This window comes from Ochotona curzoniae, unplaced genomic scaffold (genome assembly GCF_017591425.1).
Source record: "Ochotona curzoniae isolate NIBS_2020 unplaced genomic scaffold, NIBS_Ocur_1.0 contig_1976, whole genome shotgun sequence".
In the NCBI taxonomy this organism is placed as follows: Eukaryota; Metazoa; Chordata; class Mammalia; order Lagomorpha; family Ochotonidae; genus Ochotona; species Ochotona curzoniae.
In genome coordinates this window covers 2,019,486-2,035,134 of record NW_024465279.1, presented here as the reverse complement: position 1 = coordinate 2,035,134, position 15,649 = coordinate 2,019,486, and the positions used below count along the sequence as shown (strand labels likewise).

The 15,649-nt window shown below is 40.0% G+C and overlaps 1 protein-coding gene across 1 annotated transcript in view; it reads right to left on the bottom strand.

Moving 5' to 3' along the window:
* Nucleotides 1-1,383: 1,383 nt before the first annotated feature.
* The window catches only part of ADAM9 (ADAM metallopeptidase domain 9), an 86,095-nt gene continuing 71,829 nt past the window's right edge, over nucleotides 1,384-15,649 (bottom strand). Inside the window, exons 20-22 of the mRNA XM_040970510.1 lie at nucleotides 14,844-14,931; nucleotides 5,271-5,338; nucleotides 1,384-2,753 (exon numbers count right to left, since the gene is read on the bottom strand). Of these exons, the coding sequence (XP_040826444.1) occupies nucleotides 2,660-2,753; nucleotides 5,271-5,338; nucleotides 14,844-14,931 (250 nt within the window). The 3' untranslated portion in view covers nucleotides 1,384-2,659. The remainder of the gene's footprint in view (nucleotides 2,754-5,270; nucleotides 5,339-14,843; nucleotides 14,932-15,649) is intronic.

The following is a 15,649-nucleotide window of genomic DNA, read 5'->3' as shown; positions in this document are numbered from 1 at the left end:
GATACACTTCAATGGCAGAATCATGGACTTAGGACTGACTGTGAAGGGCCATACTATTGTAAGGACATGGGGGAGATGGGTAGGGGGCTGGGGATTTGAGGAGGGCGTAAGGGAAGTCCCAGAATCTAATGAACTGTATCATGGAATAACAATTTTAAGATTTTTAAAAATTTCATTGGAAAGTGAGATATGAACAAAGGAGGAGAGACAGAGAGCAAGATCTTCCGTCTGCTGAATCATTTCCCAAGTGGCCGCAAAGGCCAGAGCTGCATCCATCTGAATCCAGGAGTGAATTTTTTAAAAAATGAAGTGTAATGGAATAAATTGTGTTCAAACACACCGTGACATTAAAGGTAAGTAAAAATTTTGTAGTAGAATATTTTTAAAGTTTTATTGGACCACGGTTACCAAACATGATAACAAGAGTGAATAAAGATGTTCTATGGATGACTGAGAGGTATGCTGTGGGACACAATGTTTTCAATGAAGCATGCTTCAAATAATCAACAATTAACACTGCATTAAATGGATCATTTGGGGAAGGCACAATTATATCATACCTGATATGAAAACAGGCCACAATGCTACAGCGTTGTAATGGCTGAACAAAGGGATGACCAGGACAAAAGGCCCACAGCCAGGCCCGTGTTCAGACGGGCTGTACCTGTCACTTGTGGGCACTGCTCTGCTGGAAGGCTGTATTTTGCAGGCTGCACGGCCCAGCCGCCTTTATCCTCTGGGTTACGGATGAGGTCAGCTCAGAGCTCACAGGGACATCTCCAAGAGGCCCAACACGCACACTCCAAGTGTGCCCCTCTCCCCCGTCGCCATCTGCCCCCGACCGAGCGCCCACCAGGGCTCACAGCCCCGTCTGATGCCCACGGGGACCCCTCCACACGACAAAGGCCTTCCTGCGCCTGCGAGGGGCACAGGGGCGGCCCTGCCTTACCGGGGCCTGACGCCGGCGAGCCCCCGAGCCCGGCGAGCAGCAGCAGCAGCAGGTGGAACATGGTGCGCTCTGCTCTGTCGCCTCCCAGCGCCAACTGGGGGCGCGGCCGTTGGTCTCAGGGAGCGGGGCGCCTTTACCCGTCCCGTCGCGCGTTCGAGGCCGCGGGGCGCGGGACTCCCGTGGACACCAGTGCCCTGCGCGGCCCTCTCCTGACCCCCGCGGCCACCGCAGCCAGGCCGCCCCTACGGCATCCGCGCCCGACCCCCGGGGCCGTCCCCACACACGTTCCCCTCCATTTTGATGGTCTCAAAAAACTGAAGCGTTTTCCCAGCCAGTTAGGCAACATCTGTGAGTGTTTTATTAGGATTTTATCCAAAACTGAAACGTAATTAATGAGACATGAATATTGAAGAAGTTACTGGGAGACGTAAGAATTTTAAATTTTATTTATTGTGTTATATCTGTACATGTATACAAACCAAAAATCTGTTTAAAACTAATGAAATTCAGTTAATAAACATATTATTAAACTTTATTATGAAAGGTTATGAAAAAAATTTTGTTTAAAATTCTATTGCCCATACCATTTCTTACATAGTAAAAATTCATTTTTAATAAAACAGACAATCACTCACAGATACCACAGTAACTTTTGCATTTAAGAAAGCCACTTCTTTTCTCCGCCCACATTTCTAGGAAAATGTCTGCCAGAGGTCAGATCCAGCACACCGGAGTAAATGTAAACATTCTAAATGATTTGAAGTCAAGCTCTGAGAATTCAAATTTTAGACTTAAAGTGCTCATGAAATTCTCAAGTGCTTTTGTAACTGCTCCAACGGTTGAAGGTATTGAAAGTGTTTCTGCTTGAGTACAGCCATGAATCAACAGCGTTATCTGATTACATGTGTTAAACACCTCGTACCTTAAAGCTTGCAATTTGAAATGCGATTGTAAAAGGAGGCCCATGCGTTAAAATGATTCATAATAGAAATTCCCTAATATTAAATTCATGTTTACTAGTCATCATCTATGGGTGAATGAACGTTAAAATGGACGCTAACAACTGTGTGAGGACACAGGCTCCTGTGTCTTGCACTTTGACAATAAGGTCGCAACACTTTGATAAACAGTGTTTCTTGTGCATTCTTGCAAACAGAGCATCTGTCTGGGTGCTGAGGGAGTAACATTCTAGGTGTGTGGTTATTAACGTGTGCGACAGGACAAGCACTCAGTGTTTTCGCTGGCTAACTGGCTGGCACAGGTTGTTAGCTGTCACGCAGCAATTACATTAATTGTTCACCAGCAATTACATTAATGATAACTAAAGGTCAAAGGTTCAAATCAACATCGAAGCACACACATAATGAAGATTTTCACATCAATACAGTTCGTTTGAGAGTCACTGAAACAGCATCTTCCAAATGAGATAATCCAGAGAGAACGCGTCGCTCCACAGGTGACCGACTGAGGCGCATTCGGCCAGGGGGACTCTGAGTACCCCTCGGCTTCCTCCCGTGCGCTTGTGCTTCCAACTCGCGCGGCTGAGCTCCATTTCGCTGTGTTAGTGTAGTTTTATGCTATTTTGTTTTCATTCATAGTTGTAACAGGAGAAAAAGACTTTTCGGGAAAATGTGAGGAAGGAAAAAAAAAAAAAAAGTAGAAGCTGAGTTCCCTGAAGACAATTTGCCCAAAAAAGGGATTAAAAAAAACTCAGGTGAGAGAACTGTATAAAGGAGGGGCAGGTGCAGGGCGAGCAGGAACTAGATTTCCCTGAGATGGTATTTTCGGTTGTGGTGGAGGTGGCCTGCGAGGAGAGAAAAAAAAGATAGTAGCGGAATTGGAACGAACAAAATAACACCATATTTATTACTAATCAATCTAACATCATCTTCAACCTAGCTGGCAACAACAGGTCAGAGTACTTTAAATTATGAAGTTTTTTTTAATGAGCTATTCCATGGCCAAAGGGCTCTAAGCAGAGTCTAAAATAGAAATACGCGCTTTAAACTAACATTGCTCCAATACTCAATAGTGAAGGTTCTAGGCTGTATGTTTTAGATTTACTTAGCTAACCTATAGAAGAGAACTGGGACCACCAGGGGATAGAGAACTAAATGGGCTGTTTCATATCATGACAGCAAATTATTGTTAACTGTAAACCTAGCTGAGGGCCAACACCGCTATAGTGGGTTAAGATGCTGCCTACAATGACAGAATCCCATACGGGTGCTGGCTGGCGTCCTAACGTGCCTGGGAAAGCAGCAGGCGATAGCCCAAGCACTTGGGACCTGAACCCTACATGCAAGACCCCGAAGAAGCTCCTGGTTCCTGGCTTCAGACAGGCCCAGCTCCAGTAGTTGTGACCATTTTAGGGAATGAACTAATGAATGGAAATAAGTTTTTGCACATGCATTCTCTCTCTCTCTCTCACTCTGTCTCTCCCTCACCCTCTCTCTGTAACCCTGCTTTTTAAATAAATATTATAAAAGCACGTGAAAACTAGCTCTATGTTTACATGCGCATAATTGAAATTCTACCTCCTACAAGCTGAAGGGCCACTCTGAGAATTAAACCAGCTATTACTTCTATACTCACTGCTCGCAATTTTTATACACTACCAATCATTAGACACATCCAATTTTAGAGTACCTCTGATTCATTACCACAGGACACTGGATTCCACCATATCTATGCTCTTCCATCAATGTCCAGTTGCATTTTAATGTACTCTTACGGCATAATAAAGATTATATGTGAGATCACTCCTCAGCGTATTAATGTAGTTGTCATTTGATTTGATTTGTATTTTAAGGAATACAAAAATGTAGTAATAAATGCCTCCTTTCCGGCTGAGATTAAACTCATCCATTGAGTTCTTTGATCTCCGTTCTTGTTGTCATTCCTAGAACTGACATAGATCTGTTTGCAAAAAGATCTGCTCTGTGCTGAAATTCTCAGTCTTAACCACTGATCCCTTATTTTCAAGTCAGTGTGTGGCCATTATTAACAGGATCCCTTCTTCCCACGGTCTATTCTGGTTCTTGGCTTTAACCAAATTTTCTTTCCTTGTGCTTCTGGCTTTTTCATTAGGAGCAAGACTTAAAAATTACTGGTAATAGTTGAGAAAATAGTTCACTCTGACCTTTAGGATCCCAAAACAAAGACTGGGAACACCCTTAAGAGGACCCCAATTTTATTTTTTAAGATTTATTTTAGTTGGAAAGGCAGCTTTACAGAGAGAAGGAGAGAGAGAAAGATCTTCCATTTGCTGGTTCACTCCTCAAGTAGGCTTTGGGCCATCCTCCACTGCTTTCCCTGGCCACAAGCAGGGAGCTGGATGGGAAGTGGAGCATTTGAGACATGAACCAGTACCGATATGGGATCCCAGTGTATACAAGGCGAGGACTTCAGCCACTAGGCCATCATGCCAAGCTCCTAGGACCTCAATCTTCGTCCATGACCCTGAGTGTTTGTTGAATACACTCTTCACCTTCTTAGCCTATCAGTTGTCACTTTCAGAACAGGTGGACAAGTTAAGGACAGAAAAGTGACCCAACACTGAAAACCTCACCAGACTCCATTCCTCTTCTGGACCTTTCCCCCACAACTGCTCTCTTCCTGTTTCCAATGCTTTCAAATCACTTATTTTCTAACTTCAGCCAGTTTTTTGAACTGTTCTCAATGGGAAGGCTACTCCAACCCATCTGGTCCCTATAGCTGGCCGGTTCAAAGGCCTTCAACTGTGAATCATACAACCCAAAGGCTCAGCAGTAACTGGTCATATGTCTTTCTCAAGCTTCTTTAAATACCATTTTGATACTATACTAAGATGATTACAAGCTATTTCAAAAATGTGTAACCTTTATGCAAGCTGTCTTCTATCTAAATTTGCCCTCAACTTTGTAAGCTAAATGATGAATGCTAAATTAAATTAGAAAAAGGGGAAATTTTTTAATTATATTGGCCTTTTTCTTATTTTGACTCACTTATTTCATTTCTTAGAAAGGCAGAAAGACTTCTGTTTCTACAGAGACTGCCCATCTATTGGTTCCACCAAAGCCTACAAAAGCCCAGACTGGGCCAGGCCAAAGCCAAAAGTCAGGCACTCAATCCCAGTCTCTCTCCAGGGAGGCAGGAAGCCAGCCATCATGAAGCTGCACTCGGACCTAGCTTCTCCAATAGGAGCTGGGAGTGCCCTACCCAGCACCTGAACCACTACAGCAAGCCCTGCCCACCTGCCCTCAACACAGGGAAAATACTAGACATCAGTGATTCTCGGGCTCCACTCTGGTCACAGAATCAAAGCAAATTCACTTCAGACCTTGATGGGTACTGCTGAGGTTGCTTGGCTGCATAGGTTGGTACAGGAAATCGATTTGCATATATAGGCTAAAAAGAAAAAAAAGGCATCAATGTGAAAAACATTAAAACAGATGAAGAAGGATAACATAATGATCAAGGGACCCATTCAGCAAGAAGAGATCACCATAATAAATATACATGCACCAAATCCCAAGGCACCTAGCTACGTGAAACAAACATTAACAGACTTACAGGGAGAAACAGACTCCAATACAATCATAGTGACCTCAACACCTCTTTAACAGCAATGGACAGATAAAAAAAACAGAAACTCAGCAAAGAAACAACTCACCCAAACTCTAGAGCAAATGGACTTAGTTGATATCTATTGAACCTTTCATCCTACAGATAGAGAATACACTTTTTTTTTTCAGCAGTGTGTGGAACCTTCTCCAGAATTGACCATGTTATAGGCCACAAAACAGGCTCCAGCAAATTTGGAAAAATCGAAATTATACCATGCATCTTCTCAGACCATCATGGAGTGAAGCCAGAGACCAAGAATCAAAACACCCAAGAAGACTTGCAAACACATATAGACTGAATAATATGTTACTAAATGAGCAATGGATTAGAGAGGAAATCAAAGGGGAAATTTAAAAATTGCCTGAAACAAATAAAGGCATCAACACAACTTATCAAAACTTATGGAATACAATCGAGGCAGTGTTAAGAAGAAAGCTCATCTCAGTCAATGCTTATGTTAAGAAATTAGAAAGTCATCAAGTAAATCATCTAACCTTACAATTGAAGGAACTAGAAAAGCAATAGCAAAACAATACCAAGATTAGTAGGAACAAAGAAATCACCAAAATAAGGGAGGAAACAAACAAAATAGAGACCAAGAGAACTATACATAAGAACAATTAATCAAGGAGCTGGTTCTTTGAGAAAATCAACAAAATAGATTCCGCAGTAGCCCAACTAATAAAAAAAAAAAAAGGAGAGAGAAAATACACATCAATAGCATCAGAGACAAAAGGAGATATAACAACAGATACCTCAGAAATACAAAGAATCATCAGGAACTATTACAAGCAACTATATGTGAAAAAATCAGAAGACCTAGAAGAGAAGGACAGATTTTTGGATCCGTACAATCCACCAAATTGAATCAAGAAGCAATTAGCAGTCTAAATAAACCAATAACATGCACTGAGATTAAATCAGTAATCAAAGCCCTGCCAACCAAGAAAAGTCCTGGACCAGATGGCTTCACTGCTGATTCTACCAAACATTTCAAGAGGAAGTTACGCCAATCCTACACAAGCTTTTCCAAACAATAGAAAGAGAGGCAATCCATCCACATTCTTTCTATGAAGCTAGTATTACCTTAATACAAAAACCAGATAGACAAACAACAGAAAAAGAAAACTACAGAACAATATCCTTGATGAACGTAGATGCAAAGATCCTCAATAAAATACTAGCCAACAGGATCCAACAACACATCAGGCAGATCATTCACCTGCACCAGGTGGGATTCATCCCAGGCATGCACGGATGGTTCAACATTTCCAAAACAATGAATGTGATACACCACATCAACACATTGAAAAATAAAAACCATATGATCCTCACAATAGATGCAGAAAAGGCATTTGATAAAATCCAACAACACTTCATGCTGAAAACCCTAAGCAAGATAGGCATAGAAGGGACATTCTACAACACAGTCAAAGCAATCTGTGAAAAACCCAATGCCAGCATCATGCTAAATGGGGAAAGATTGGAAGCCTTCCCGCTAAAATCTGGAACTAGACAGGGATGTCCATTATCACCACTACTCTTCACTAAAGTAGTGGAAGTCCATGCCAGAGCTATTAAGCAAGAAAAAAAGAATTAAAGGAATCCAAATTGGAAAAGAGGAAATGAAATTATCTCTATTTGCAGGCGACATGATTCTCTACATAGGAGAACCAAAAGACTCAGTCAAGAGACTATTGGAACTCATAAGAGACTTTGGAAGGGTAGCAGGATACAAAATTAACTGATAGCACTAGTGTACACAAATAATTCCATGGCTGAGAAAGAAATTGTAAGTACAGTCCCTTTTAAGATAGAGGAGAGGAATCTTAAATACCCAGGAATTTTAGCTAACCAAATATGTGAAAGGTCTCTATGACAAAAACTACAAAACAATAAAAAAGGAAATAGAAGAAGACCTTGAAAAATTGAGAATCTTACCATGTTCCTGGATTGGCAGGATCAACATCATCAAAATGACCATATTACCAAAAGCAATATACAAACGCAATCCAAATCAAAATCCCAACAACATTATTCTCAGAAATAGAAAAGATGATACAAAAGTTCATCTGGAATCCTAAAAGACCACAAATAGCCAAACCTATCCTGAAAAATATAAATTAAGCTGGAGGAATCACAATTCTAGACTTCAAGGCATATGACAGAGCAGTGATCATAGAAACAGTCTGGTACTGGTACAGAAACAGAGAAGATGATCAATAGAACAGAATAGAAACACCAGAAGAGAGTCCACACATGGATAGTCAACTAATCTTTGACAATAACACTGAAAACAATCCAGGCAAAAAGCCTGGTCTCTTCAACAAATGCTGTTGGGACAACTGGGTAAACTTGCAGAATTAAGAATCAATTATAAGAAAATCAACTTTAAATGGATCAAGGACTTAAATCTATACCTGAAAACCATCAAACTCTTAAAGGAGAACATAAGAAACACACTCCAAGATATAGGAACAGAGAAAGACTTCTTAGAAAAGACATCAAAAGCAAAGGCAATCAAATCCCAACTGAACAAATGGGACTACATCAAACTAAGAAGCTTCTGTACAGCAAAGGAAACAATCAACAAAGTGAAGAAGCAATCAACTGAATGGGAGAAAATGTTTGCACACTACACAAGTGATAGGGGACTAAGATTTATAAAGAGCTTCAGAAACCCAGGGACAGCAAAACAAACAAAAAAACAGCCCTGCAACAATATGGGCAAATGAAATTAACAGACATTTTTCAAAAGAACAGATTCAAATGGCTAACAGACATATGAAAAGATGCTCAGGCTCCCTACCCATCAGAGGGATACAAATGAAAACCACATTGAGGTACCATCTAACTCCAGTGAGACTGGCATACATTCAGAACTCAACTAATAACACCTGCTGGTGTGGATGTGGGGAGAAAGGCACCCTCCTTCACTGCTGGTGGGAGTGCAGGCTAGTACAACCACTGTGGAAATCAGTATGGAGAGTGCTTGGAGAATTGCAAATGAACCTGCCACATGAACCAGCTATCCTGCTGCTAGCAATATACCCAACAGAAATGAAATCTGCATATGAGAAGGAGATATATAATCCTATATTTGCAGCAGCACAGTCTACACTAGCAAAGACATGGAAACAACATAGATGTGCGTCCAAAGAAGAGTGGTTAAAGAAACTGTGGTACTCCATGGAATATCATTCAACTACTAAGAAGAATGAAATCATACTATTTACAACTAGATGGTCCCAACTAGAGACCATCATGCTCAGTGAAATCAGTCAATCACAGAAGAACAAATACCGTATGTTCTCTCTTGTATAAGGAAGCCAGCATGCAAAGTGTAACTTCAATAATCTGATCAATACCGTTTTTGTTTTGTTTTGGCTGCATCCCATGTGTTTTGATGTTTTCTATTTCATTTTTATTTATTCCAAATACTCTCTTTTCTCTTGTCGAATTCATTGCTGGCTCGTGGATTATGCGGTGGCATCATTTTTCCCAAGAGACTTTTGTATATATTTGATAAAACAACTGAATGATTGATATTCTGGAACATTAATAATCCATAGGAAGGGTTATGTTCTTGTCCCTAGAATTTCTTGATGGATCCTCAGAACTGTGGGTTTCCCTATGGCTCATATGACCCTCGAAGTGCAGCAACTCCCTTGAATATAACACTGCCCTGGAGAAGATGCAACCCCAGTGGAACTGCCTCTAAGAACTGAAAAACTCAATTTGTTTAACATTCCTCTTGTTCCACCACAGGTCAGGAGTGCAGAGAAATTCTCCACCTTCTTAGAATGTTTGAGGAAGACTTTAAGTGTAACTTATTATTTATAGACAACAAATTCTTAACTGCATTAGGCATTAGAAAGCCATAGAAATTTGTAGTGGGATCCAAGCACAACCCTTACACCCTCTTAAAAGGAGGTTGTGTGTACAGAGCAGGAGGGGATCTCATGGTGGAACAGGAGGATAAGAGGTGGTCTGTATCCTAGTCCCGGAGACTCCCGGAAGCCTCCCAAGTGCTTCCGCTACAGAAGCAATGGGTACTTCGTTGAGGATTGTCAGTATGGACACCGGGAACTGTATCCTGGCTGCCTAGGAGATCACAGGGAATACGAATGCCCTCAGAGGCTGAGAACTCTGAGGTCACTCATTTCCTGCTGGATTTCCCACACAGGATGGTAGCAGCCCCAAACCCTCTCACGGGGTCTGGTGACATCGGAATAACAGCCTGGATGCCCAGGTGGTACTCAGAGATAAAAGGGTTGTAAATTTCCTTCTGGACTCAGGAGAGGAGCTTTCTCCAGTCCTTATCTAGTTCCAGCCTTGGCTCCCAGGCCTCTCTTACACCAACCATCAGGGTTGCTTGTGAGCCCCAAAATTAGTTCGGATAGACAGAGACTAATAAAGGTCAGCTAGTTGATAATCACGCAGCTTGTACTTTACTGATCAGGCTTCCTATTTGGCTTTTTAGATAGACAGAGAGAGACATAGATAAAGATATGGAAAGTCTGGAACAGCCAGGCAAAAGGCCAACTAGCCTATAATAGCTCAGCCTGTACGTACTGGTCAGGCTCCCTAGTTGCTTCTCCTGGACTTTACTAGGTAGGATGTAGAGTTAAATTCTTCCTCACTCACTGGGTTGTTGGGAATTTCCCTGCTCACCTGCCTAATACTTTTCTATTCTGCAAAACCACATTTAATCACTATATATTGCAAAGTTTCAATTGTGGCTTAATTTTCTCCCTCCAAAAAAACGTTCATCAATTTATGATTGTTAATGCTAAACAAGATGTAATTGCATAGAAACTTTGATGTTAAGTTTGTACTCAGCTTACTCAGCTGTTATTTATATGATGGATGTTAATGTTGATGCTTCCACTGTTCCTGTGCCACTCTGATTTAGGTTAAATTCAAAAACACATTAACTTAGCTTGGGAGAAAAAAAAAAGGGTTTATAGCAGCCAGTTATGTATATACTAAAATTGAGATGCCAAGGAAGTAGTTACAGGATGTGGTTAAGAAGTCACATTTTCTAATATATTGGTCACTCAATACCATGCCAATTAACTTCATGATGTTGTTAATTTCGATGTTTCTTCCTGTTATTGAAGTTGTGTAGTGACATCTCATTGGAGGAGATGATATTCTGCCAGCTCTACTTTCAGACCAAGGATGGTCTCCCAATGAAACTGTTGAATTTATCTGGACAATAAGATGCTGGACTCTCCCCATGGTCCATACCAGCAATGAAGGAATCATGACTGGATATGATCTGTACTACTGTAACAATATGGAGGAATTCAATATGGGGGGAAGTCTTGGAGAGGGACTGGGGGAATCCAAGAGCCTATGAAACTGTGTTATAAAATGATATAAAATTTTAAAAATAAATCTAAAATATATATATATATTATTAAAAAGTATAAAAGTTATGGGAGTCCTATAAGGAACGGAAAGAGAAGGTGGTTTTAAAAACATATTTAATGAAACTATAAAGGAAAATTTCCCTAATTGGGAAACAGAATACAGAAGGGGCACAGATTTCCCAACAAGGTTGACCAAAAGCGATCTTCACCACAACACATGATAATCAGGCTCTCTTCAGTTGCACATAAGGAACACATCCCTAAGTGTGCAAGAGAAAACAACAACTGACCTACAGAGGAACCCCAATCAGACTCACAGCTAACCTCTCACACAGAAAACTCTACAGGCCAGAAGAGAATGGACAACATAGTTCAGATTCTAGAAGCAAAAAACTGTCAACCCAGAATAACGTACCCAGCAAAGTTTTCCTTTGTGTTTGAAAATGAAATAAAATTCTTCCACAGTCAAGAAAAGCTCAAAGAATATGCCTTTTCCAGACTTGCCCTACAAAGGATAAAGATGTTCTTTTGACAGAGAAAGAAATAGCGCCCACCAAAACCAAAGGCACTTGTGAAAAACATCCCAGTAAAATAACAACAGAAGACTAAATCAAACAATGAACATCCCATTGCTAAAATGACGGGCCCATATTACCATCCTTTCGTATTAACGCTGAATGTAAATGGCTTACACTCATCAACAAACATCACAGACTACTAAACTGGATCAAAAATCAAAACCCATCTATCTCTTTCCTATAGCAGACACCTCTCCCCAACAAAGATCAGTGGAAACTATATCTCATGTATTTTGATGTTTTTGTTGTTATTTTCATTTTTTTCAAAAGTTTTTTCCTCATACTAAATTATTCAATGATTCATAGGTCATACAGTAGCATTCTTTTAAGAATGTTCTTGATTTTTTTTTCCATTTCTTCAGCAACACATGTTTTTTAACTTCAAGGTGTTGTAAATTTCTATTTTTCTTCCTGTTGTTAATTTTGTTTTGTGGCTTTTCATTTAATAGGATATATAGTAACTTATAATGGAGACTATATATCTAGATGTGAAGATACAATGCAGTATGCATCTCTACTTCCATATCAAAGATAGACTCACAATGCAACTGGTAAATGTATCTTGACAATAGAATACTGGGCTCTCTGCCATTATCCATGCCCTTATGTCTGTTTATGAAGAACTATACTACTGTAACAATATAGACAAAATCAGTATTTGGGAGTAGGAGATTTGGTGAGAGGGATAAGGCAAATCCCAGAACATAAGAAACTGTATCATGAAATAATAATAATGGAGAAAAAAGAAGAAATTCAGATGAAAACATGAAAAAATCCTCATGCTCATTAGTCAGCACGAAATGGAAATTAAAATGACAATGACGTTTCACTTCATCCCTGTTGGAATGGTTATCATCCAAAAATCAGATAACACTAGATGCTGGAGAGTATAGTGAAAAACATACTCTAGCCCACTGCTGGTGGGAATGTAAACCAATGTTACCATTATGGAGGACAATATGCAGATTCCTCAGATATCTGAATACAAATACACCATATGACCCAGCCATCCCACTCATGGGAATTCATCCAAATGAAATCAGCATATCAAGGAGAGTTATCTGTACTCCTATGTTCACAGTAGTTCAATTCATAATAACTAAGCTAGGAATCAACCCAGATGTCCACCAATGAACAACTGGATAAAGAAAATGTGGTATAAACACATGATGGAATATGATTCCGCTATGAGACAGAATGGACTCTTGTCTTTGCAAGCATACAGATGCAATAAGACCACTATGTTTAGTGAAGTAAGTCATTCCACAACACAAATTTCCCTAATCTGTGCTAACCAATCCAGAGTACCAAAAAAAGTAAACCTTAGGTATGAGAAGAACATGCTGGAACTTGATTAAGGTGTCTAATGTCTGTTTATACACCTGGAAAACAACAATTTTTTTGATTTTTGCATGCTTAGGTTTTTATTTCTTTGCTTACCTTTTTTCTTTTTTCTTTTTTTTTTTTATTGTTGCTTACATTGTATTATGTAGTACAGTTTTGATTCCCCCCCCCATACCCCTCCCCCCATGGTGGATTCCTCCACCTTGTTGCATAACCATAGTTCAAATTCAGTTGAGATTCATTGCTTGCAAACACATGCCTAGCATAAAGTTCAGCGTCTTATTGTCCAGATAAGTTCAGTGGCCTCTTGGGGAGACCTTCTATGGTCTGGAGATAGGTCAGCCTTGTTGGGGCTTTTAACTGACCGGATCTTTACTCTGTGCTTACCTTTTTTCAATGTTCTTTCAGATTATTACTATTATCTACCTTCCTTTGTGAATACTGTCACCGAATGAAGGTGAAGCATGTAAAAAATAATACACGCACACACACACACACACAAAAAGACAACCAACAAAGGCAACATTTCACAAGTCCACAGCTAAAACCACAACCAACAATGAAGAATTCAGCTTTTCCAAGAAGACAAGGCATCTTTATCTTGTATATTGATTCTATTAAACACAGTATTGGGAATCCTCAGCAGAGCAACCAAGCAAGAGGAAGAAATAAAAACTACCCAAAGTGTAAAGAAAAAGTCCCTGTTTGTAGCTCTTATATAGAAAACCCTAAAGGTTCCTCCTGAACACTAGAATAAACAAAACATGTAAAGTTACAAGATACAAATTCGATATATAAAAAGCAGTAGCTTATTAGACACTAAACATAAACCATCTCACCACCACCAACAAAAAAAATCTCATTTGGAATAACATTAAAAAGAAATAAAGTTGGAATAAATTGAACCAACCAGGAAAAAGTTCAATAAAACGAAATTATAAAATATTGATGAAGGAAACTGAAGAGAGAAAAATGCAAAATCTCATGCTAATGAATTGGAAGAATTAATATTAGTTAAAATGTCCAAAATACTCAAAGAAATCTACATACTCAATGCAATTCCCTTCACAATTCCAATGACATTCTTTGTAGCACTAGGGGGAAAAAATCTTAAAATCCCTAAGTACAAAAGCAGAAGCGGACAAGTGGTAGCACATCAGCATGAACGCAAAGGATACCCATTAACAGAGCGAAAGAATAATCTAGAAAAAGAATATTTGCAAACACACATCAACGAAGACTTGGTATCCAAAACCCATAAAGAATACAAACAACTCATCTGCCCAACACACACACACACACACACACACACACACACCAATGACAAACAGGCAGGAGACCCGAAGAGAGGTTCTCAGAAGATATCACGATGTCAACAAGCCTATGGACAAACACTCAACACCCTAATCATTAGGGAAGTGAAAATCAAAACTACAAGGAATTATCACTTCACAGCCGTGTCAAATGTCAAATACAACATTTTCTGAAAGTCTGAAAACAGAAAAACCCAATATATAAATGTAAATATGCTATAAATAAACAGCACAGGAATATATGTGTATTAATAAAATTACATCGCTACTGACACTTCTTAACATTTTCTTAGGAACTGCTAGTCCTAATGCTGTAACAACTCGGCATCTCCAGGAACTCACACCACGTCAACTGGGCGAAGCAAGGTATTGAACACAAGACGACCCGTGGACACAGGAAAGAACGGTGGTGACACAGTCCCTCCATTACACTCTGTTTCAAGGTAAGTCGGTGCTCCTGTGTGAAATTCCTTTCCCTTGTGCTCAGAGCCAGGGACTCAGCTACTATTCCTTTAAGATGGGGACTCCACAGGATATTCTTGACATTTTAATAGCCCTATCTGTATGCAGTTAGCTCTAGCTTGTAATCTTCAGACCTGGCAATGCAATGCATGAATACAATTAATACAGTACTTAACGCAATGAACTTTTTAATCTCCCACTTTAAACTTACAGCTTCTCTAGGAGTCGTCCCTGGAGAAACATGCCTGGGAGCACTCGCTGGCTGCCTAGAGACGTGGCCTTGAGTTTTTGCATCCGATCTAAAAGGCACAAGAATTTCTGAGCTGAAATAAAACGTCGATCATGATCTCTTACACATGCCTTCCACTTTTCCACATTCAGAAGAACAGAGTCAGTGTTGGTAATAACCCTAAGGAAAGCTGAAACTTGGGGTTTCATACGTGACATGAGTAAGCACTAAACACATTTCATCATTCGATGCGTCAAGTCAATAAGCAAACAAAATTCTAAGAAATTATGAAATCTTTCAGTTTCTATTTTCTTCATCAAATCTTTTTTTTTTTTTTGGCAAAGTAGCAGAGAAAGAGGGAATGGAGACTCTCTACCCTCTGGTGCCCACCCAAACAGCCCCAACAGCCAATCCCAGGCTGGAACTCCACCCTAGTGCCTGCACTGCTGGCGGGAACCCAAGCACTTAGGCCACTACCTGCTGCGTCCCCAAAGCGCCTTCCGGGGACACTGCTTTGAGAAGCTTGGCGCTCCCACAGCATGGAAGCGTGCCAAATGCTGGGCCACAGCATCCACCCCAAAACTTCTTTTTTAAAAAAAAATTAGATTCACAAAATCTGTTTTCAAAATTGAGAAAGTGTTCAACATTTACCTGTCTTATCTCCTGTTTTGATTGCTAGCCCTAATCTGATTTCATGTCCCAAATTCTACTTGTTCACCAACGGAAAGAAACTTCAGCTATAGTTAGTACCGAAGGCCATTTGCACCATGAGACAGGCCACTCATAAT